This window comes from Cricetulus griseus, chromosome 3 (assembly GCF_003668045.3).
Source record: "Cricetulus griseus strain 17A/GY chromosome 3, alternate assembly CriGri-PICRH-1.0, whole genome shotgun sequence".
NCBI lineage: Eukaryota > Metazoa > Chordata > Mammalia > Rodentia > Cricetidae > Cricetulus > Cricetulus griseus.
The window spans coordinates 134590047-134616014 of NC_048596.1; the positions used below are offsets into that span (position 1 = coordinate 134590047).

The following is a 25968-nucleotide window of genomic DNA, read 5'->3' on the forward strand; positions in this document are numbered from 1 at the left end:
CATATATACAGAAGGACATCCCCATCAGACCTGTGAGCCTCTATGATTCTGTTGGCTGTATTCTCCTATGTCCTTTTTTAATTTAGGAAAATTTTGACTATGAAATTTTTGAAATAATTTTCTGAGACTTTGACCTGAGTTTATTCTCCTTCTATTCCTATCATTCTTACATTTGATGTTTTCATGTTATTGCAGATGTCCTGGATGACAAATTTCAGGAAACTTATAGATGTAACATTTTCTTTGATCTATACATCTGTTTCATAAATCATACCTGAAAAGCCTGAAATTCTCTGTTTCAGGTCTTGTACTCTTTTGATAGGCTTACCTCTTTAAGTCTTGTTTGATTGCCTAGATTTTCATTTCCAGAAATCCTTCAGTTGTCATTTTTTTAATTACTTCTATTTCAATTTTCAAGTCTTGAAAAGATTCATTCATTTCCATCAACTCTTTCTTTTTGTTTTACTTTCATTAAGAGATTTATTAATTTTCTCCAATATTTCAGTTATCCTTTCCCTGCATTGTTTTTTATTCTTTTCTTTATTTTATTTATTTAATTACTTCCTTTTTCTTTATGAGAAAGAAAATTATTTTACATATCAATCCCAGATCCCTCTCCCTCCTCTCCTCACCTGGCCCCCAACTAATGCCCTATCTATCCCATACCATTTCTACTCCCCCGGGAGGGTAAGGCCTTCCATAGGGGTATTCAAAATCTGTCATATTCTTTGGGAAAGGGCATAGGCCAACCCCCTTGTGTCTAGGCTCAGGGAGTATCCCTCCATGTGGGATGGGCTCCTAAAGTCCATTCCTATGGTAGCAATGGGTTGATCCACTACAAGAGGTCCCATAGATTTCCAAGGTCTCCTCACTGACACCCATATTCAGGGGATCTGGATCAGTTCCAATCGGGTTTCCCAGCTATCAGTCTGGAAACCGAGAATTTTCCCTTGTTCAGGTCAGCTGATTCTGTGGGTTTCACCAGCCTGGTCTGGACCCCTTCTCTGATCAGTCCTCCTTCTCTGCATCTGGATTTCAGTTCAGTTCAAGGGTTAGCTATGGGTGTCTGCTTCTACATCCACCAGCTGTTGGATGAAGGCTATACCATGGCATATGAATTAGTCATCAATCTCACTATCAGGAGAGGGCATTTAAGGTAGCCTCTCCTCTGTTGCTTAGATTGTTAGTTGGTGTCATCTTTGTAGCTGTCAAGACATTTCCCTAGTACCTGATTTATCTTTGAACTTATAATATCTCCCTCTATTATATTACCTCTTACCTTGCTCTATTCTGTTCTCTCAACTCAACCTCCCTGTCCCATCATGTCTACCTCACCCCTCCTCTTCTCCCCTTCTCATTCTCCTAATTCCCGTTCCCCTCACTCCATGCTCCCAATTTGATCAGGAGATCTTGTCCCTTTCTCCTTCTCCAGAAGACCATGTATCTCTATCTTAGGGTCCTCCTTGTTTACCAGCCTCTCCAGCAGCCTGGACTGCAGGCTGGCAATCCTTTACTCTAAGTCTAAAATCCATATATGAGTGAGTACATACAATGCCTGTCTTTTTGTGACTGGGTTACCTGGCTCAGAATGGTTTCTTCTAGTTCCATCCATTTTCCTGCAAATGTCAAGAACCCATTTCTTTCTTTTTCCACTGAGTAATACTCCATTGTGTAAAAGAACCATATTTTCTTTATCCATTCTTCAGTTGAGGGGCATCTAGGTTGTTTCCAGGTTCTGGATATTACAAATAATGCTGCTATGAACATAGTTGAGCAGATGCCCTTGTTATATAACTGTGCTTTTTTGGATATATGCCTAAGAGTGGAATCGCTGGATCTTGTGGTAGACTGATTCCCATTTTCCTGAGGAATCACCATACTGATTTCCAAAGTGGTGGTACAAGTTGGCACTCTTACCAGCAGTGGAGGAATGTTCCCATTTCTCCATATCCTCTCCAGAATAAACTGTCATTGGTGTTTTTGATTTTAGCCATTCTGTTTTGTTTTGTTTTGTTTGTTTTTCGAGACAGGGTTTCTCTGTGTAGCTTTGGAGCCTATCCTGGTACTCTCACTCTGGAGACCAGGCTGGCCTCCAACTCACAGAGATCCTCCTGCCTCTGCCTCCCGAGTGCTGGTATTAAAGGCGTGTGCCACCAACGTCCGGCAATTTTAGCCATTCTGACAGGTGTAAGATTGTATCTCAGAGTTGTTTTGATTTGCATTTCCCTGATGGCTAAGGATGTTGAGCACTTTTTTATGTGTCTTTCAGCCATTTTAGATTCCTCTATTGAGAATTGTCTATTTAGTTCTGTACCCCACTTTTTAATTGGATTATTTGGTGTTTTGGAGACTAGCTTCTTGAGTTCTTTGTAAATTTTGGAGATCAGCACTCTGTTAGATGTGGGGTTGGTGAAAATCTTTTCCCAGTCCGTGGGCTGGCGTTTTGTCTTGTTAACTGTGTCCTTTGCCTTACTGAAGCTTCTCAGTTTAAGGAGGTCCCATTTATTAATTGTGGATCTCAGTGTCTGTGCTAATGGTGCTAAGTTCAGGAAGCTGCCTCCTGTACCAACTGGTTCAAGGGTATTTCCTACTTTCTTTTCTAATAAGTTCAGTGGGGCTGGTGTTTATGTTGAGGTCTCTGATCCATTTGGACTTAAGTTTTTTGCATGGTGATAGATATGGATCTATTTGCAGTCTTTTACATACCAGCATCCAATTATACCAGCATCATTTGTTGAAAATGTTTTCTTTATTCCATTGTATAGCTTTGACTTCTTTGTCAAATATCAGGCGTTCATAGTTATGTGGGTTACTGTCAGGGTTTTAAACTTGATTCCATTTGTCTATCTGTCTATTTTTGTGCCAATCTTAAGCTGTTTTCAGGATTATATGTCTGTAATAGAGCTTGGAATCAGGAATGTTGATGCCCCTGAAAGTTCTTTTATTGTACAAAGTTATTTTGGCTATCCTGGGTTTTTTGTTTTTCCATATAAAGTTGAGTATTGTTCTTTTAAGGTCTGTGAAGAATTGGCCTGGGATGTTGATGGGGATTGTGTTGAATCTGTAGATTGCTTTTAGCAAGATTGCCATTTTTACTACGTTGATCCTACCTATCCAAGAACATGGGAGATCCATCCATTTTCTGGTATCTTCTTTAATTTCTTTCTTTAAAGATACAAAATTCTTATGATACAGGTCTTTCACTTTTTTGGATATCGTTACCCCAAGATATTTTATGTTGTTTATGGCAATTATAAAGTGTGATGTTTCTCTGATTTCTTTCTCATCACATTTATCATCCATATACAATAGGGTTACTAATTTTTTTGAGTTAATCTTGTATCCTGCCACTTTGCTAAAGGTATTTATCAGCTTGTAGAAGTTCCCTGGTAGAGTTTTTCAGGTCACATATGTAGACTATCATATCATCTACAAACAGTGAAAGATTGATTTCTTTGTTTCCAAGTTTTATCCCCTTGACCTTCTTTTGTTGTCCTATTGCTTTACCTGGAACATCAAGGACAATATTGAAGAGATATGGAGAGAGTGGACAATCTTGTCTTGTTCCTGATTTTAGAGGAATAGCGTTAAGTTTCTCTCCATTTTGTTTGACATCAGTTGTTGGCTTACTCTACATTGCTTTTCTCCTGTGTAGATTTGTTCCAGTTATTCCTGATTTCTCCAAGACCTTTATCATGAAGGGATATTGGATTTTGTCACAGAATTTTTCAGCATCTAGTGAGAAGATCATGTGGCTTTTTTTTCACTTGGTTTATATGGTGGATTTCATTGATAGATTTTCAAATGTTGAACCATCCCTGTATCCCAGGGATGAAGCCTACTTGATCCATGATGTATAATTTTTCTAATATGATACTGGATTGGATTTGCCAGTATTTTTATTGAGTATTTTTATGTTTTTTTTTAGTTTTTTTATTTTTTTATATATTTGAATTAAAAACAAGATTGAATTACATGACAGTCCCAGTTCCCTTCTCCCTCCCCTCCTCCTATACCAGCCCCCAAGTAAAATCCAACCTATCATATGTCCTTTTTTCTAATCTACACCTAACTCAAATTTTCTGCTTCTTCCTCATGACCTCAGCATCCTTCCTTATCTTCCGTTCTCACTCTCATAGCTTCCTCCCCCCTCTTCCCATGTTCTCAATTTGCTCAGGGGATGGTGACCCTTTCCCCTTCTCCAGGGGACAAAATTTGTCTCTTTTAGGGTCTTCCTTCTTTACTAGTTTCTCTGGCAGTGTGGATTGTAGGATGGTAATCCCTTACTATGTGTCTAAAATCCACATATGAGTGAGTACCTATCATGTTTGTTTTTTTGTGATTGGGTTACCTTGCTCAAGATGGTTTCTTCGAGTTACATCCATTCTCCTACAAATTTCAAGATTCCATTGTGTTTTTCTGCTGGGTAGTACTCCATTGTGTAAATGTACCACATTTTCTCCATCCATTCTTTGGTTAAGGGGCATCTAGGCTGCTTCCTTTTTCTGGCTATTGCAGATAGTGCTGCTATGAACATCGTTGAACAGATGGCTTTGTTGTATGAATGTGTTTCTTTTGGGTATATGCGTAGGAGCGGAATTGCTAGATCTTGTGGTAAACTCATTCCCATTTTCTTGAGGAGTCGCCATACTGATTTCCAAAGTGGCTGTACAAGGTGGCACTCCCATCAGCAGTGGAGGAGTGTTCCTCTTTCTCCACATCCTCTCCAGCATAAACTGTCATTGGTGTTTTTGATTTTAGCCATTCTGACAGGTGTAAGATGTTATCTCAGAGTTGTGTTGATTTGCATTTCCCTGATGGCTAAGTATGTTGAACACTTTCTTATGTGTCTTTTAGCCATTTTGGATTCCTCTATTGAGAATTGTTTATTTAGTTCTGTACCCCATTTTTTAATGGGATTGTTTGGTGTTTTGGAGAATAGCTACTTGCGTACATTGTATATTTTGGAAATCAGCCCTCTGTCAGATGTGGGATCGGTGAATATTTTTTCCCAGTCTGTGGGCTGTCATTTTGTCTTGCTGACTGTCTCCTTTGCCTTACAGAAGCTTCTCAGTTTCAGGAGGTCCCGTTTATTAATTGTTGATCTCAGTGTCTGTGCTACTGGTGTTATGTTCAGAAAGCGGTCTCCTATACTGATTAATTAAGGGTATTTCCCACTTTATCTTCTAATAGGTTTAGTGTGGTTTTATGTGTGGTTTGACCTTTAGTAGTGTTTCTTTTCAAATGTGGGTGCCTTTGTATTTGAGGCATACATGTTCAGGATTTGGACTTCATCTTGATGGACTTTTCCTGTGATGAGTATGAAATGCCCTTCATCATCTATTTTGATTGATTTTAGTTTGAAGTCTAATTTGATAGATACTAGGATTGCTACACCAGCTTGTTTCTTGAACCCATTTGATTGGAAAATCTTTTCCCAACCCTTTACTCTGAGGTAACACCTGTCTTTGAAGTTGAGGTGTATCTCTTGTTCACAGCAGAAGGGTGGATTCTGTCATTGTATCCATTCTGTTAGCCTGTACCTTTTTATGGGCACATTAAGACAATTGATATTTAGGGATATTAATGTCCATTTGTTGTTGGTTCTTGTTTGTTTTGGATTTATTGTTGGTGGTGTCATTGTGTGTGGATTTTGCCCTTCTGAATCTTTTTGCATTTGGAAAAATAGGATTATCTATTTCCATGTTTTTGTGACTGTAGTTATCTTCATTGGGTTGGAGTTTTCCTTACAGAAGTTTCTATAATGCTGGATTTGTGGATATGTATTGTTTAAGTCTGGTTTTGTCATGGAATATCTTGTTTTCTCCATCTGTAGTGATTAAAAGTTTTTCTGGGTACAATAGTCTGTGTTGGCATCCATGCTCCCTTAGTGTTTGTAGGGTATCTTTCCAGGACCTTCAGGATTTCAAAGTTTCCATTGAGTAGTTGGGTGTGATTCTGATAGGTATGGCTTTATATGTTACTTGGCCTTTTTCCTTTGCATCTCCTAATATTTTCTCTTTATTATGTAGGTTTGGTGTTTTGATTCAAGGGGACTTTTTTTGTGGTCCAGAGTGTTTGATGTTCTATAATCTTCCTATACTTTCATAGGCATACACTTCTGTAGGTTGAGGAAGTTTTCTTCTATGATTTTGTTGAATAAGTTTTCTGTACCTTTGATCTGTATTTTTTCACCTTCTTCTATACCTATTATTCTTATGTTCAACCTTTTCACGGTGTCCCATATTTCCTGTATATTTTGTGTTAGGGATTTGTTGGATTTTAGGTTTTCTTTTTGACTGTATATCCTCTAGTGAGTCTTCAACAACTGAGATTCTCTCTTCCATCTCTTGAATTCTATTGGTTATACTCATATGTTTAGTTCCTGATCGTTTATCCAGCCTTTCTATTTCCAGCATCCCCTCATTCTCTGTTTTCCTTATTGTGTCTATTTCAGCTTTCATGCCTTGTACTGTTTTGAGTGCTTCCTTCACTTGTTTGATTATTTTTTTTTCTTGGCTTTCTTTAGATTCTTTAAGAGATTTGTTTACTTTTTGAATTTTTTGGTTTGTCTTTTCCTCCACTTCATGTATTTTTGTGCTTCTGTTTCTTTAAGGGATTTTCTTATTTCTTCTTTAAAGGTCTCCATCATCTTCCTAAGGTAATTTTTGAGGTCCATCTCTTCTTCATCCTCTGTGTTGAGCTTTTCAGATCCTGCTGGTGTGGATTCCCTAGATTCTGGTGGCGTCATATTGGCCTTTTTGTTTTTGAGTATGTTCTTTCTCTGTCTTCTTCCCATCCCTTCTTCCAATGAGTATAGGTGGGGTGTCTCCCTCTCTTCAGTGGCAGGTGAATGACTCAGCCTCTGTTGGCAGCCAGATGGCAATGGGCGAAGTGTGGACATGGGTGAGGTGTGTCCCGACTCGAGGTGGGCCTTCTGGTCAAGCCAGGTCCACTCTTCTCCGGGTTGTCTCAGGCAGAGGTTGATGGGGGAAATTGTGGGAGGCACAGCAGCACCCAGACTCACCTGAGGCTCCAGCACCCACTGCAGGTCAGAGGGCGGAGTGTGGACAGTGGTGAGGTGTGTCCAGTACACCAAACAAAGCTTAACAAAGAAACAAAGCAAAAAGTTATGAACCAGGTAGGTTTAACAGACCTCTATAGAACATTCAATCCAAACACAAAATAATATACCTTATGTTCATCACCACATGGCACTTTCTCTAAAATTGACATAGTTGGCAACAAAGCCAACCTCCACAGATACAAACCAATAGAAATAACCCCGTGTATCTTATCAGATCACCATGCTTTAAAGATAGAATTCAGCAGCAATACAAATTGCAGAAAACCTACAAACTCATGTAAATTAAATAATACCCAACTGCACTATTCCTGGGTTGAGGAAGAAATTAAAGACTTCCTAGAAATTAATGAGAATGTAGACACAACATACCCAAACTTATGGGACACTCTAAAAGCATCACTAAGAGGAAAGTTCATAGCACAAAGTGGCCACATGAAGAAACTGGAGAAAAGTCACCCTAGAAAATTGACAGTCAACTGAAAGCTTTAGAGCAAAAAGAAGCAAATTCACCACGGAGGAGTGGACGCCAGGAAATAATCAACCTGAGGGCTGAAATCAATAAAGTAGAAACTAGGAAAACATTTCAAAGAATCAGTGAAACAGTTGATTCTTTGAGATGATCAACAAGATAGACGAACCTCTAACCAAATGAAGCAAAAGGCAGAGAGAGAACATGCTAATTAACAAAGTCAGAAACGAAAAGGGGGATATAACAACGGACACTGAGGAAATCCAGCGAATCAAATCAGGTCATACTGTGAAAACTTATCCTCCACAAAATTCAAAAATCTAAAGGAAATGGACAATTTTCTGGAAAGATATCACTTGCCAAAATTAAACCAAGAACAGATAAGCAGTTTAAATCGACCTACAACCCCTAGTGAATTAGAAGTAGTCATCAAAAGCCTCCCAACCCCAAAAAAAGCCCAGGGCGAGATGGCTACACTGCAGAATTCTACCAGAAATTCAAACAAGAGCTAATACCAGTACTCCTCAAATTGTTCTGCACAATAGAAGTAGAAGGGACATTGCAAAACTCTTTATATGAGGGTACAATCGCTTTGATACCCAAGCCACACAAAAATATAACTAGGAAAGAGAAATACAGACTAATATCCCTCATGAACATCGATGAAAAAATAATAAAATATTGGTGAATCGAATTCATGAACACATCAGAAAAATCACCCACCATGATTAAGCTTCATCCCAGGGATGCAAGGATGGTTCAACATATGAAAATCCATCAATGTAATCCACCATATAAACAAACTGAAAAAGGAAATCCACATGATCATCTCACTAGATGCTGAAAAAGGTTTTGACAAAATCCAACATCCCTTCATGATAAGGGTTTTGGAGAGAACAGGAATAACATGAACATAACTAAACATGATAAAAGCAATATATACCAAAGCAACAGCCAACATCAAACTAAATGGAGAGGAACGATTCCTCTAAAATCAGGAACAAGACAAGGCTGTCCACTGTCTCCATATCTCTTCAATACTGTACTTGAAATTCTACTTAGCGAAATAAGACAAGAAAAGGAGATCAAAGGGATACAAATTGTAAGGTAAGAAATCAAACTCTCAGTATTTGCAGATGATATGATAGTCTACATAAATGAACCCAAAAAACTCTACCAGGGAAGTCCTACAGCTGATAAACACCTTCAGCAAAGTAGCAGGATATAAAATCAACTAAAAAAATCAGTAGCCCTACTTAATACACATGATAAATCCAATTATAAAGAAATCAGAGAAACATTACCCTTCACAATCTCCACAAGCAACATAAAATATCTGGAGAAACACTAACCAAAAAAGTGAAAGACCTGTACAGTAAGAACTTTGAGTCTTTAAAAAAAAGAAATTAAAGAATATACCAGAAAATGGAAAGATCTTCCATGCTCTTGGATAGGTAGAATCAACAAAGTACAAATGGCAATCTTGCCAAATTAATCTATGGATTCAAAGCAATCCCCATCAATATTCCTACACCTGGTCTTTTCTGTTCACATCCCTACCTGCTCCAATGCACCCACCAAATCTCAATTTTATGTTCCCAGAGAGATCCATGTATCTCCTTGTAGATGGAGCTTTTATTTGGTCTAAATAATAAAAACCTGGAGTCAGATATATCAGAAAATGCTGATCGATCAGTGAGGAGCAATCCAAAGCCACCTTTATCTCAATAGTTTCCCAGTGAAAAAGAGCAAGTTCCTGTTTCTTTCTGTTTATATCTCCTCTCTGCCTAGCCATCTAATTTCCTATCTCTGTGCAGCCATTACACTTCCTGTTTATGCCAGCTATCCCATTTCCTGTCTGTACACACTTCTAGACTTCTACAGTTAACTATTGGCAAGCTCCATCCTTTGTCCTTCAGACAAGCTCTATTCGTACAAGGAAGATATCACCACACTCCCCTAGAGCTGTTCTTCTTACTTAGCCTCTGTGCATCTATAGATTTTCCTGTGATTAACTGTGATCACCGGGATTGTATTTTACTTAACTGCTAGTATCCACTTATAAGCGAGCTTACCATGTTGGTCCATATGCTTCTGGTTTGTCTCACTCAGGATAATAAAGAACTCAAGAAAGTAGACAACAACAAAACAAATAATTCAGATTATAATGGAATGCATCTCTAAATAGAATGCACAGTAGAGGAATCTTAAAAGGCTGAGAAACACTTGAAGAAATGTTCACCATCCTTAGCCATCAGTGAAATGCATAAGGAAACTACTTTGAGGTATTGTACAGCTGTCAGAGTGATTGAAATAAATAACACAAATGACAGCTAATGCTGGCAAGGACATGAAGCAAGGGGATCCATTGTTGTAAGTGCAAACTTGTACAGCCACTGTGGAAGGCAATAAGCAATCCTCAGAATATTTGGAGTGAATCTAGCATAAACACCCAGATACATCACTTTGGGGCATATGCTCAAAAGATGCTCCTACCACAAAGACGCTTTCTCAACTATGTTTGTAGTGACTTCATTCATAACAGTCAGAAACTGCTATGTCTGTGCAAGATTGTGCTGATTGATGCAGAAAGGCTCCTCCACAGAGGATGGCAATATCCCTAAGAAAATGGGCTTGGCAAAGAGAGCTATCTGAGCATGAGAGAGTGACTAGGCAAGAGGGAAAGTGAGGAAACTTTGTCCATGGCATATGCCTTCAATTTTTGCCCAAGTTTCTATTCCTAGGCTCCCAAAATGATGGAGAGTTATCTGACACAATGAGCCAAATAAACACATTCATTGCCTGAGATGCTTTGTTTGGAGGGTTTAATCACAGCAACATGAATGCAACTTACAAATAATGGAATACCAAAAGTGATTTTTGTTGCCAAGTAGAAGCTGGGAATGTTGTCTTTTGGAAGAATATGGAAGATATCAAGACTTTAGGTGGCAAAATCATTGAACATTGTACACAGAAGTTAATTGGCCATTCCTGTAGGGCCAGGAAGATGGGAAATATAAGAGTAATGGCAGAATGTGGAGACTAAGATTATAGGGTTTCAGTCAGAAATAGACTCCATAAAAAATTAAGCAAGAGGTCATTTGTGTGATGCTTTAGCTCTAAAATATTTCTTATTCTGCTTTTGCCCTGGAAATTTACTAAGGCAGAATTAAAAAGATAATGGGTTCATTTCTTAAATGGAATATTTAATATGTTAGATGATTATTATTGATGATTCATACAGTAAGTCAGGTCTATAGTGAACAAAACAAATGGGAGAGTTTCAGATGGGAGTCAAGTGCTGAAATAGGCAGAAATTTTCTCTTCTTTTCTCTTTTTTTTTGAATTAGAAACAAGATTGTTTTACATGTCAATCTCAGTTCCCACTCCCTCCCCTCCTCCACTACCACCCCCCAATAAAACCCTATCTATCACATCCTTTCTTCTCCCCAGGGAGGGTGAGGCCTTCCATAGGGGGTCATCAGAGTCTGTCATATCCTTTGGGATAGGGCCTAGGCCCACCCCATGTGTCTTGGCTCAGGGAGTATCCCTCTATGTGGAATGGGCTCCCGAAGTCCACACCTATGCTAGGGATAAGTACTGAACTGCTACAGAAGGTCCCGTAGATTTCCAAGGTCTCCTCATTGAAACAAACCTTCCTGGGGTCTGGATCAGTCCCATGCTGGTATCCTAGCTATCAGTCTTGGGACCAAGAGCTCCCCGTTGTTCAGGTCAGCTATTTCTGTGGGTTTCACCAGCCTGATCTGGACCACTTTGTCCATCATTCATTCTTCTCTACAACTGGATTTCAGTTCACTTAAGTGATGAGTTGTGGATGTCTGCTTCTACTTCCACCAGCTGCTGGATGAAGGCTATAGGATGGCATATAAGTAATCAATCTCATTATCAGGGGAGGGCATTTAAGGTAGCCTCTCCTCTGTTGCTTAGATTGTCAGTTGGTGTTATCTTTGTAGATCTCCAGACCTTTTCCTAGTGCCTGATTTCTCTGTTAACCTAAAATGTCTCCATCTATTATGGTATCTCCTTTCTTGTTTTCTTCTATTCTTCCCCCATTCATTCTTTTTGCTCCCTCATGTCCTCCTCACCCCTCCTCAGGCAGAAATTTTCAAGGAGTTAATTGTCATTATAGAGTAGGCTATTGCTATGTACTAGGAGCATGTCAAGGTTCCCCAAGGGCAAGACAACAGTCTGCCTCATCTTCTAATTAAGGAAGAAGTAAGCAAAGTGATTCCTAGTCCCAGGAACAACTTCATACAAACCTGCTACACTTGTGGTCCAAGCCTGTTAGTATCCATTCCCATTAAGAAGTCAAACTTTACAGGATCACTCATTATGTGTTGGTCATGAAAACAAGAAAGAATCAAAATTTAAGGACCTGGGTTCTTAATCGATGCTTACGGTTTAGCATAGTTGCAGACGTCTATGTTTGGCAGAGTCAGAAACCCAGTGAAGAGACTGTGAGTTTATTGCAGGAAACTGAGGATTGAGGCTGTCATGGTGGTGGTGGTTGTGGTGTTGTTTTCTTTGCTCTTTTGATGACCTTCCAGCTAGTTTTCAAATAAATTGTACACACAATGGTTTATTCTTATAAATGCATGGCCTTATCTTGACTTGTTTCTAGCCAGCATTTCTTAAATTATCCTGTTTACCTTTGCATCTGGGATTTTATCTTTCTCTATTCTGTATACCTTTATTACTTCTTAATCTATGACTTTTAGTATATCTGAGTGGCTACCTGCTGATGTCCTCTCCTTTTCTTGCTCCTTCCTTTTATCTTCTCAGATTTCTCCTCCCCCTTTTTCTCCCTTTCTGACAACATTGCCTGTCCTTTCCTTCCAAGTTTGGATGTTCAGTTCTTTATTAAACCATCAGGTGTTTTAGTCAAGCAAAGAATCACAGCTTCACTAAAAAAATGCAGCATAAACAAAAGCAACACATCTTCACATCATTAAATAAATGTTCCATAGCATAAACAAAAGTAACACACCTTAACATAATATTCTACGTTCCCCATTTTCATCCAAATCAAAATAAATGTTTCAATTTTAATATACTAAAAGTATATACAACATAAAAATTTACCAAGTAAGAATTCATTGGTGCTGGGCGTTGGTGGTTCACACCTTTAATCCCAGAACTTGGAAGACAGAGGCAGACTGATCTCTGTGAGTTTCAGGAAAAGCCTGGTTTACAGAGTGAGTGCCAGGATAGGCTCCAAAGCTACACAGAGAAACCTCATCTTGAAAAACCGAAGAAAAGAAAGAAAAAAGAAAAGAAGGAATTAATTTGCCTTTTGTAAATTCAGAGAAAATACTCTATTACCTAACTTACCATAGTGAACCCAAAGTTTCATAACTACCTTTATTCAAAAATTAAAGAAAATAATTGCAGATATAGCTATCTAGTCTTCTCTTCCATCCAAGACCACAGAAGGAATTATTACTAACAAAATAAACAGGACATGCATTGCAGGCAACTTCCCAGACTTTACAAATGACAGAGATGTCTGGACAGTCAACCAAACTTTTTCTGCAACATTGGACATCCATCTTCAGTCTACAGGTCTACTGTATCTGGCATATATATCAATAAAGCAGGAAAGTTAAAAGACTGTGCTGCCTTGTCTTGTCAAATTTTATTGGTTGCTTTTCTCTGTATCCTGCATAATCTGTCAGGATTCTTCTGTGAAACAATTATTTTGAAGGAATGTACTACCTTGCTTTTCCAAAGCTCAACAGACTTTGTAAGTGGCATGCAGTCCAATATCCACAACAAATTGTCAGCAGTCAAAGCCAAGTAGCTAAACTAGGAAAGCAAACTCAATAAGTTCTTTTTTTTTTTTCAATGATTGTCATCCCTGATGTAAATTGGTACTGCCAAGAGCAGATGTGTCTCATTGTCAGGAAAAGGTCAAAGTTAACAAAACATTTTAATGCCATGTTCTGTAGACCTTTGAAATGTTTGAAAACCATTTATCTATCTAAAATATGCCTCTATAGAATCTTGAAACATACCTAACCTTTACAAGGTTGATTTATATAGATGACTACTTACTGACCTGTGTTTCTTAATTAACCTAAAAAGTTCATAATAATGGCTTTCAAAATATAGCATTTTACCTTATATTTTAAATGAACTGCATAAGTAAAATACCATAAACAGGAGTGGAGCTTCCTGTAATCTCCTGGCCTGGGGACTGCTCAAAGGTGACCCTGTCAGAATGGCTAAAATAAAAGCACCAATGACAGTTTATGCTGGAGAGGATGTGGAGAAAGGGGAACATTCCTCCACTGCTGGTGGGAGTGCAAACTCTCACAGCCACTTTGGAAATCAGTATGGTGGTTCCTCAGGAAAATGGCAATCCACAAAATCCAGCAATTCCACTCTTAAGCATATACCTAAAAGATACACATTCATACAATAGGGCATCTGTTCAACCATGTTCATAACAACCTTATTTGTAATAGCCAGAACATGGAAGCAACCTAGATGCCCCTGACTGAAAAATGGATGGAGAAAATGTGGTACATTTACACAATGGAGTAGTACTCAATGAAAAAAACAACACAATGGTATCTTGAAATTCACAGGCAAATTGATGGAACTAGAATAAAGCATCCTGAGTGAGGTAACCTATTCACAAAAACAAACATGGTATGTACTTACTCATATATGGATATTAGATATAGAGCAAAGGATTACAGCCTACAACCCATACTTCCAAAGAAGCTAGGAAGCAAGGAGGACCCAAAGAGAGATATACATGGTCCCCAGGAGTAAGGGAAAGGGACAAGATCTGAGCAAATTGGAAGCATGGGAAAGGGGAGAGGGGCTGGGAGAAAGAGAAAGGGAGAAAAGGAGGGGTAGGAAGAAATGATGGAGCAGGAAGATCTAGTCAGGGGGAGAATTAGAGGAGAGCAAGAAAAGAGATACCATAATAGAGGGAGCCAGTATAGTTCAAAGAGAAATCTGGCACTAGGGAAATGTCCAGAGATACACAAGTATAACCCCAACTTAGTTTCTAAGCAATACTGAAGAGGCTACCTTAAATGCCCTTCCTCTATGATGAGATTGATGCCTACCTCGTATGCCATCCTAGATACTCTATCCAGTAGCTGATGGAAGCAGAAGCAGAGACTCACACATAATCAATGAGCCAAATTCCTGGATCCCAGTTGTAGAGAGGGAGGGGTGATGAACAAAGTGGTCAAGATGGGGCTAGTAAAACCCACAGAAACAGCTGACCTGAATAAGAGGGAACTCAGGGACCCCAGACTGATAGCTGGGAAACCAGCATAGGACAGAATTAGGTCCCCTGAATGTGGGTGTCAGGAGACATGGATAGCCTACGGATCCTCTGGAAGTGGAACGTATTTATCTCTATTGTACGAATGGACATTGGGAGCCCATTTCCCCATAGAGAGTTACTCTCTCAACCTAGACACATGAGGGAGGGCCTAGGCCCTGCCCCAATTGATATGACAGACATTGATGATCTCCCATGAAAGGCCTGACCCTTTCTCTAGAGCAGAAGAAGGATGGGATGGAGATTGATATGGGGCATGGGTGAATGGGAGCGATACTGAACTGGGAATGCTATATAAAATAAGATTGTTTCTAATTTAAATTAAAAAATTAGCAAACAAAAAACAAAGATGCTCATCAGAATGTAGAACCCTTAAGGTCACCAGGACCAGAGGACTGAAGATGTAGTTTACCTTCGGCATTTCTTCCTCAACTCCCATGATCACCTATCTGACTATAGGTTCTATCTAATCCTTCCACACTACATCAGCTGTGCTCACACTGAGATCTTAAAAGTTAAAAAACAGTAAAGATAATCACTAAATATCACATCCTAAGTTGAAAATACATATAAAGATTATAAACCAGAAACTCTGACCTCATCCTTAAAGGGAAAATATAGCTGGGAAGTTAATATGAGATAAAGTAGTTACAAAGGGTATATTAATTACATGTATACATTTAAATCTTGCAGATATATTTTATATTAAATTATGAAGAGTATATTGCAATTAAATATAAGCTGGGCACTAGAGTTTATCATCAGAAACGTTAAATGTGTGGACTGATAGGGGAAAGGCTGAAACTCAAGTGTCTATGACTTAGATACTTGTAAATGGGGCATAACAACAAATAAATCAAAGAAAAACTAGTTGGAATAAATTGGAAAATGCAAAACTATATATGAGTAAAAGAGGGATCAAACTGAAAGGGTTTGGGTTTAACAATGGGAAGTAAGGAAAATTGATGGGCAATTTTCCTACAGCGATAGTTGTAAACCTTCATATTGTGGTGATTCCTAACCATAAAATTATTTTTATTGCTACTTAATTACTGTAATTTTGGCATTGCTATGAGTTGTAACGCAAATATTTTTGGAGACAGTTTTGCCAAAAGAGTCTCAATCCATGGTTTGAGAACCAGTGCTGTGATCTATTACTTTTAATCTGTCAAATTTAACCCTTTTAGCTACTAATATTGAAAAGTGTGTCAGAATGGCTGAGTGGATGAACGTTCATGCTCTCAAGTCTTCCTACCTGAGTTTGAGTCTGTAGGACCTATGTTGGGGGAAAGAGCAAATTGACTCCTGAGGTCTGTCATCTGATACACACACACACACACACACACACACACACACACACACACACACACACACACACACGGAAGAAATAAGATGCTGGGCATTCATACATACAAATAAATAAATAGATGGTTACATGGTTAAAAATTAAAAATTAGGGGTGGAATTACTTAAACTTTTTATGAACAGCAATTGTGTGGGTGATTTTTAATGCAGTGTCTAACTTCAGGAAAACATATAAACCATGTAATTTTATTTATGAACATTATTTATATACACCCTCTATAAACAATGTTATCAATAATAATAAAAATGAACAGACACATCCTATTCAAAATTCAGGGTTGACTTTCCAAATCTGCTGCCTTTGAAGAGGGTAGTGGATCTATAATTAACATACAAATATGTTAACATAGCAGGCAAAATCTTCAAGACAATGCCATGGAACAATTTCAGTTCATATACAGTAAATCCGAGAGAGCTTGTGAAGTTGAAATTTTCAGTGAGTGATGGAGATACACATATCAAAGTTTTTCTGTTGAAAACTGTAGAAGCATCCAATGGCTAGCATGGGATGGCCACCACCATTAATATTCTCCTGCAGTAGGAACACAACACCAAGACTCTCAAGTTCACCTATCCAGGGTCACAAGTAATACTTTAGCCATTATTGTTAAGGTCATTATAGTTTGAAAAACAGGAAACTTAGAAATCATTACTTAGTAGCATTTCAGGATGGAATATAAATTTTCCTCAGCAATACCCCCTATTATCTTTATGGCTGAAATAGCTAAAAATAAACTTTGGAGTTCATTTTGACATTCTCAAAAAAGACATGAGTGGAAACAAATACAATATGATTTAACAAAATAACTTGTTACTTGCTATTGTAAAGGGTAATGTTTCTCTGACTTTTTTCAGCGCATTTATCTGTATATAGTGGGGGGGGATGGCCTGGGGGGTTGATGGGGAACATGGGAGGATGGTAGGGCGAGGGAATGTGGGGGATTGTTATGTAAATATGAGTACTAATTAAAGATTTTAAATAAAAAACAAAATAACTTAAATTTGTATCAACATACAAAAACTCTTTAAGGAAGATTAGAAACATATATACAGTATGTTGTAACAGAAATTAACTTAAATTTCTATTAATATACCAAATATTTTAGATGAATAATTGTTTTAAGTTATATTATATTCAATAATCACCCTTTTATCTTATCATTACTATATTTCCCTAAATATAACAAATATCCATGACCCACTAAATAATCAAAAGCCTCACACTCCCCAACAGTTGAGAATGTGGGAGTCATGTTCTGTAGACGCTTCCTGCTCTCTGTGGATGAAAGCATCCTTAAGGGGTCCTTGAGAAAATTTGAGATTATGGTCAAGTCCTGTGAAGACCATCAGTAGCTTTAATTGATATATATGGCCTGTCAAGTTCCAGAGGTCTCCCTTGCTCAAACCATATCTATATTAACCTGGAACAAATCTTATTTCCTGTGGAAACAAAAGCAAACCCAATCCTCCAAAGGATTTATAAGTCTCATTTGAGAAATATTTTTGACTTTTTTAAAGTTAAGGCATTCAGTATATAGACTCCTTTATTTCAACAGTCCGTCCTTTAATTCCATTTACATCTGGACCTATTTTAGGGTATATCTTTTAGCCTTTTTTGTCCAAAGCAAAGTTTAGACTGCTAAGCTACAACTGGATCTTCTGCATGTTCTCCCATCTGGCAGTGCCTGCTTCTGAGTTCATGTGAGCATAGCCAAAAACTCATAGCCCAGTTAGAGGTAGATCACCTAGAACTGTGTATAGTCTTCCTAGAGCTCTAGTATTCCCATGATTGTGCTGTGGCAGTCATTGTAACTGAGGTTATCATTACTAATTAGTGAAGTAGCTGTTCAAGCACTCACTAGTAGGCAAAACCTCATTAAGAAGATTAAATTTTTTCAGCTTTCTCAGGCCTTACATGGAAATATGGTCCCATGTTGGGGACCAAAGTGTTGCTTAATGTTTTCCTCCTTAATTCTTTAGTTTTTTACCTTTTGGGGAGGGCACTGCCCAGATCACAAATTGATACACAGACTAATGTTATTACTTATAAATATCTGACCTTTGCTTGGCTTATTTCTAGCCAATTTTTCTTAGCTTAAATGATCCCATCTACCTTTTGTGTCTGGACTTTTACCTTTCTCCATTTATGTATATTCTACTTTTCCTCTTCCTCATGACATGCTGTGTGGCTGGGTAGCTGGCCCCTAGCATTCTCCTCTTTTTCTTCTCTAGCTCCTTCCTCCATTCTTTCAGATTTATCCTTCTATGTATATTTTGTTCCTGCTACTACAGCCTATCCTTCCTCCTGCCTCACTATTGGATAATCACCTCTTTATCAGAGCATCAGGTGTTGTAGACAGGCCAAGAATCACAGTTTCACAAAGTTAAACTAATGTAGCATAAACAAAAGCAACACATATTCACATCATTAAACAAATTTTCCATAGCGTATAAGTAGCACATCATAATGTTCTACAGAAATATACATTTACAATATTGTATCATGCTTTCAGTTGCACATATTTATGTTATATTTTAGAATGTCATGACATATCATGATGTGCATATAGACTTCACTTGGGAAGAGTGGACTTTGCTGGATACTTCTCAGAAGAATCTCTACAAAGATGTGATGCTGGAGACCTACAAGAACCTCAATGATATAGGTAAGAGTATATTTTCCTTCATATTTTAAAATAATAGGACAACTGTTCCTTGGTTATTGATGCTCTTTTTTAATTTGACTGAGAGAGAAAAAGAATGTGGTAAATAGATCAATCAAAGATCTAAGGTTCACTGAAGATAGTAACTTAAATTTGACACATTTTTCAATAATATATACATAATATAATAAATGTAATATACATTTTCTGGTACTACATTTTAGGATTCAGTTGGGAAGACCATACTATTGAAGAAAACTGTCCAAGTTCTAAAAGATATGAAAGGTAATTTTTATGTATGAGCTGATAGAAATGTGCCTTGAAGAAATTGTAATGTGTCCTGGAAGTTTCAAACACAACCACCAGTGTAAAGAAGCACATCTTAAAGTGTATTGATAATTATTAAATTATTACAAAACCATATTCCTCAATTTCAGGTAAGTGAACTGCATTTTCAAGGCATTATTTTAAGAAATAAGGCAAGGAAACAATGCCTTGAGAGATATTACTACTTGAATCATCGCACCATGAGAGCTGTGCTCTAGAACTGTAAATTCCTTTATTTCATACTACCTATATTACTAAAGGTATACACATAGTTGAGGTGATACACATATTTCCAAACTTTCCATTAAGCAAATACTCCTTAGAAAAGCTGGTTTTACTCAAGTACTTGCTGTTACTTTTCTAAGTTTAGTGACAGGGGCAATCATTGTCAAGAGTCAAGAGAAACCATAATCTCTCTAGCACATGCCTATAAGGAACAGAAAGTCAAACTGAATTAGATGTGGAAGTCACTTCTATGTAATCTTTCCTTTACTAGTTGTATCATATATTAGTCAGGATACAAGCCATGTAAGCAAAGGAATATGGAAGACATAATATTCCTCTCTCACAGAATATTTAAAAGACATATAGTAGTTACCATTTGGAGCATAGTTATTGAATTTGATTCAAGTGTACAAGTAATTTGTTCTCTAGCTTCATTGATAATACACCAACAAGCTCACTCTGCAGAAAAGCCCTATGAGTCTAGGACAGTGTAAATTCTTCTGTTTGTTCTAGTTCAGTTAGTAAATGTAGTATGCCTCAAATTGTAGGAAAATTTAAAATTACAGTAAGAGTGATAAAGTTATGAATTTTCCCAGTTCTTTTCAATATGTGAAAAATATCCTGTGGGAAAATGTTCTGAAAATGAGAACCATGTAATAAAGGATTATACCTTCACTGGTATCTTAGAAGATGTAAAACAACCTTTAAAGAAGGGTAAAACATGAGTGTAAACATGGTAGTAAAACTGTAAGATCTTATTCCTCTTCAGAATTGAAACAAATTGTAATTTTAATTTATACAGATACAAGATTCAACATTGTATTGAGTATGGTAAAGCATTCACTGACAATTTTCCTTGGAGGCATGAAAGAAGGCAAACTGGAGAAAAGCCTTCTGTATATTCCCAATGTGTTAAAGCCTTTACATATAACAGTCATCATCAAAGGCATAAAAGAATACATACAGGAGAGAAACCCTATGAATGTAATCAGTGTGGTAAAGCCTTTGCATATCATAGTCATTTTCTAATGCATGAAAGAACACATACTGGGGAGAAACCCTATGAATGTAATCAGTGTGGTAAAGCCTTTGCTCAGCACGGTCATCTTCAAAGACATAAAAGAACACATACTGGAGAAAAACCCTATGAATGTAATCAGTGTGGTAAAGCCTTTGCTCAACATTCTAATCTTCAAACGCACAAAAGAACACATACTGGAGAGAAACCCTATGAATGTAACCAGTGTGGTAAAGCCTTTGCTCAACATTGTAATCTTCAAACGCACAAAAAAACACATACTGGAGAGAAACCCTATGAATGCAGTCAGTGTGGAAAGGCCTTTGCATGTCAAAGTAATCTTCAAATACATAAAAGAACACATACTGGAGACAAACCACATTAAGGTAATCAGTATAGTAAAGCTTTTGCGTTTATAAGGAGTCTTTGAAATCATTACAAAAAATCATTCTTCACTGAAACTATAAATGTAGTCAGTTTGGTTCAATTTTGCACTTTATATAGGAATAAAGCTTTGTGGGCAATCAATCTTAATGCCTTTGCATGTTAGTCACTTTTAAGTACCTGAAAAAGATAATGAGGCCTTCTCATTATCAAGTATTTGGTGGCATCTTTAGCCATCATACTTCCAATCAGTAACACAACAGTATTTATTTTGTAGAAGAAAATCGACAGTGTCAACAGTCTCTGTAAGCATTATGATGTCCATTTTTATATTGTTGCTCCAGCAAATTCATGGAAAAGTGAATTTATAAATTTATGAAGCCATATGTGTAGTGTAAATGGGACAGCCAAAGAAACAACTCTGATCCCAAAACCAGAGCCAGTGAAAGAAACACACTTTGACCTTGAAACTGGAGCCAAAGTAACACACCGTGAAATAATAGCCAAATAGTTAAAAAGGGTCAGTGAAAGAAGCACACTTAGGCCCTGAAGCCAAAGACAAAGAAACAAATTCTATCCCTGAACAACTGAGGAAAAATCCAACCGATACCTGAATTCGAAACCAACCAGTCCCCAAACAGGAATCCAGCCAATCTCAAAGGATTTTAAATCTCATGGATTGAAATTTTATGAATTAACATGCAGAAAAATATTCTCTGTGAAAAACCTATGCCCCTAAGAAGACATATGTAAATCCTGTGTTTGTTCAGTGTGTATCTGGTATTTTCCACACTGGTAGTAGCCACCACTTTCCTGGATTCGTCCCTCCCAAATAAATCTGTTCAATGAGTCTCACTGAAAATCTTTTGCCAGAGTGGATAAAAAACTCCCCAGTAGAATGGAGAAAAGAAGCAACATACACCCCTGCTTGGAGATTCTCTTAGAAGAGCTGAGCAAAAGAAAAATCTTTTCACTCTAATTGTAACAAACTGCTACATTTCTGGACCAGTTTCCCCATAGGTGAATGAAGCTGAGAAGTGACAATGTGGTCTGGAGCTAAGAATAAATGGATAAGTTTCATTGCTTGGAAACCCCCTAGTGGAGAAAGGATGAGAAGCAATGGACACTTCTGCTTGTAAACTCTCTTAGCAGAGTGGAACAAAGCTTAGTTGTAATGGTCTCTCTCTGAGAGAAACAAAAGTGCTACTACAGCCTGACTTACTGACAGTCAGAAACCCACAGCTGTGGGTTTCCAGGATACCTTCCCTTTACAACAGCATGTGTAGACTGATATTGGACACTCAGGGTAGATTTTTCTTCAGAGCCCTGGCATCTAGGATACATTCCCTCCAAAAGGAATAACATGACTTCCCAACAGTTATGATACCTTTCTCTTCAGAGCTGCAGGCATCCAGGACATCTTCCCTTAACAGCTGTAGGTATAGCCTGACTTCTGACAGTTGAGATACCTTTCCCTCCATAGCTGTAACACTTGCATGAAGATTTTAAATGATGATGAAACCCTTTAAGATTTATGCTTAGTAGAAAGGTTGAGTCAGGGGAAGAATAGAAGAAAGGATATGTGATAGGTAGGGTTTTAGTTGGGGGTGGTCGTTGTAGGGGAGGATGGGAGGAAGAAGGGAACCGGGATTGTCATGTAAAACAATCTTGTTTCTGTTTTAAATAAAAACTGAAAAAGAAGATTTATGCTTAGTGTATGAAATCATTCATGTGTAAAACATTATGGATTTATATTATTTTCTCTTCTGTTTTCATTATAATATCTATGTAAAAGACTTTAACATCTTGGTTCCAGTGGGATTTAGGATTATCGTGAAAGTGGCATGGCAGCTAAAGCAGTGGTCTAAGAATTAACATCCTTAAGCTGCAGCAGAGAGTAGGAACTGATGTTGGAGATCATTGCATTGTGGTTTCTCTTTTGAAACATTTGAGATACATACCAACGTGTTCTTTATATGTGAAATAAATCCATTTAGTGATATTTATTTTGTTGTTCTTATATTCCTTTTGTGGCTTTGTTCATTTTGTACTTTTAGTTAGTGATAGGTATTTTTTCTGATGTACTGTATAGAATGTGACTCCCATCATCTAAGTGGTACATTGTTTGTTTTTTATTTTATTCTTTTGGGGATTTTCGAGACAGGGTTTCTCTGTGGCTTTGGAGGCTGGCCTGGAACTAGTTCTTGCAGACTAGGCTGGTCTTGAACTCACAGAGATATGCCTTTGCCTGCCAAGTGCTGTGATTAAAGTGCTGTACCACCACCACACAGCTGACCTGGTTTTCTTTTTCATATTTTCATAAATAATACCCTTCAGATTTTCTTGTTTATTATAAAGCCTGACATACATATCAGTAATGATGATGGATACATTTGAAGTCATGATCCTCGTGTGTCTGCCTCCTGAGTACCAGTCCAAGTGTAGATGATATACACCCTGTATGTGTTGTTTCCTCAATATAATTTAGTAATATTAATGCTAAACTGCTTAATAGAAGACAATATAAGAAACATTAAATAACTCATGTGTGTATTCAAAAAACGGTTTTCTTTTATCTGGTTGAGATGTTTGTTATGGGAAACGAAGCCAGTCCCAGTGGATGAGCAGCCAGTGTTCTAAGTGGTGAGCCTTAAATTCATCTACATGAATATGTCATTAGAAGCAATAAGTGTGATTGGCTGATATAACTTCATCTTTGTCTCAGCCCTGATACCTCAGAATAAGTATATGCTTGATTGCATCAGAAACTAACTTGGACTTTTTGCTTATGGAATTTTTCCACGCCCAAATCTCCAGAAAATGAGGGATAAGTACAAAATAAATGATCAGGAGAGTAGCTTAGAATAAAAGCCTTTAGAAGATGGTTGACTAACCAAAACCACAAGAGTGTGTTTGTCTCCCATATGGTAAATAGGCAACAATGGGAGCCCAGAAGCTCATATGTGAGATGTACCTCTGCTTGAGTTTATACCTCCTGTGAGGAGAGAATAGGAACTTGCAAACATGACATCTGACTTGTTTGAAGGGGCTCACATTCTGCTTCCCTGATGCCTGCAAAACATTCAGTTTGGAGCTCTGAATGGTGGTGACTAGAGATGACATCCAGATTGTGAGGAGATCCTGAGACTTGATGTCACTCTAAGGCTTAGACTGTAAGTTTTTTTTTACAAAGAACTGTGGAGACTAGAAGAATTTGGGGGGGGGATTAGGGCTTGAAATGATCAAATGCCAGAGAGTTTCTTCAGTTGTAACTGAAGACAAGCTGCCATAAACTGTACTCTCTTTCTACTCAGCTGTATATGTGTAGGGGTCAGGCCCCTGCAGTTCTTCCACTACTTAATTATTGGGAACTCACATAGATGTTATTTATGGTACCCTGCAGCCCCCACTATGCAGTCCCCCTGGGACCTTAAGGATCCTCAGTCTCTACCACAGAAATCCCTGTTACCTGCCTGACTCACAGGAATAAGGGTGTTCTAAGTGACATTTATATCTCTCCCTTTGACTAATATCTAGTAAAACAGTAGACAACATTAAATTCTAATTTCTCTAGCAATTTCATTGTGGATAAAGACTGAATCCTCCAGATGAGACTCTCTCTATTGAACAACATCCATGCCTTTTCTGACCGTCTGCAGGAGAGACAGGAGCTGAGGTTGGGTGAAGCTTTTAGACATGGAAAAACTTTCAATATATGACTTAGTTGTATTACTTAGCTGTGCATATCTCTTGCCTTCTATTCAAACTTGTTAAGACCCTAGGATGGATTAATTAAATTACTTCTTCATCATTGTTCCAAATCCTATCAGGCAGGAATCATCTCCCTATTTTTCTATTCAAAAGAGCATGTTCAATCCTGAAACCATAATACACAACCAACAAAAATGGACTCAGCAGACTTTGTTCAAATATTTGTGCATACTAAACACAAATAAGAAGCTATTTAAATGAAAAGCTATTCATTTAAGAACATCACATTGTGCATAGGTGTGTTTCCAATTTTTTGAATTTGTGTTTTATGTATGGAGATTGTGGTACTGCATATATTTTAAATGTATCTTTTACATTTTTGTAATTTATCTCTTCATATATTATGATATTTTTAATTTTTAATTTTAGTTAGAAAGAAAATTATTTTACATGTCAATCCCAGGTCCCTTTCCCACCCCTCCTCCCCTGCCACTCCAACTAGCAGCCTACCTATCCCAAACCCTTTCTGCTTCCAAGGCAGGGTGAGGCCTTAGAGAGGGTCTTCAAAGTCTGCCTTATTCTTTGGGATAGGGCCTAGGCCAACCCCTTTTGTGTCTAGGCTCGGGGGATGTCCCTCCATGTGGGATGGACTCCCAAAGCCCATTCCTATGCTAGGGATAAGTACTGATCCACTACAAGAGGCCCCATAGATTTCCAAGGTCTCCTCACTGACACCCACATTCAGGTGGTCTGGATCAGTACCATGCTGGTTTCCCAGATATCAGTCTGGGGACCAAGAGTTCTCCCCTGTTCAGGTCAGCTGTTTCTGTGGATTTCACCAGCCTGGTATGGACCCCTTCTGTGATCAGTCCTCCTTCTCTGCAACTGGATTACTGCTCCGTTCAAGGTTTAGCTGTGAGAGTCTGCTTCTACTTCTACCAGCTAATGGATGAAGGCTATACGATGTCAGATGAATTAGTCATCAATCTCATTATCAGGGGAGGGCATTTAAGGTAGCCTCTCCTCTGCTGCTTAGATTGTTAGTGGTTATCATCTTTGTAGCCCTCCAGACATTTCCCTAGTGCCTGATTTCTCTTTAAACCTAAAATGTCTCTCTCTATTATATTATCTCTTATCTTGTTCTCTTCTGTTCTTCTCTCAACTCAACCTCCCTGCCCCTTCATGTCTTCCTCACCCCTCCTCTATCCCCTTCTCATTCTCCTAGTTCCTTCTCCCCTCCCTCACCATGCTCCCAATTTGCTCAGGAGATCTCGTCCCTTTCTGCTTCTCCAGGGGACCATGTATGTCTCACTTAGGATCATCCTTGTTTACTAGCATCTCTGGCAGTGTGGATTGTAGACTGATAATCCTTTACACCATGTCTAAAATCCA

General features: G+C 38.0%; 1 protein-coding gene across 2 annotated transcripts in view; it reads left to right on the forward strand.

Annotated features, from left to right (window-relative positions):
* The window catches only part of LOC100772282 (zinc finger protein 120), a 42811-nt gene that overhangs the window by 11064 nt on the left and 5779 nt on the right, over nucleotides 1-25968 (forward strand). The window contains exons 2-4 of one of the 2 annotated variants that reach the window (XM_027408062.2): nucleotides 18788-18914; nucleotides 19136-19196; nucleotides 20266-22871. In XM_027408062.2, coding sequence (XP_027263863.1) covers nucleotides 18788-18914; nucleotides 19136-19196; nucleotides 20266-20866 — 789 coding nt within the window. In that variant the 3' untranslated portion in view covers nucleotides 20867-22871. Of the gene's footprint in view, nucleotides 1-18787; nucleotides 18915-19135; nucleotides 19197-20265; nucleotides 22872-25968 lie in introns of those variants that run through there. The other variant, XM_027408063.2, reaches the window with a different exon arrangement.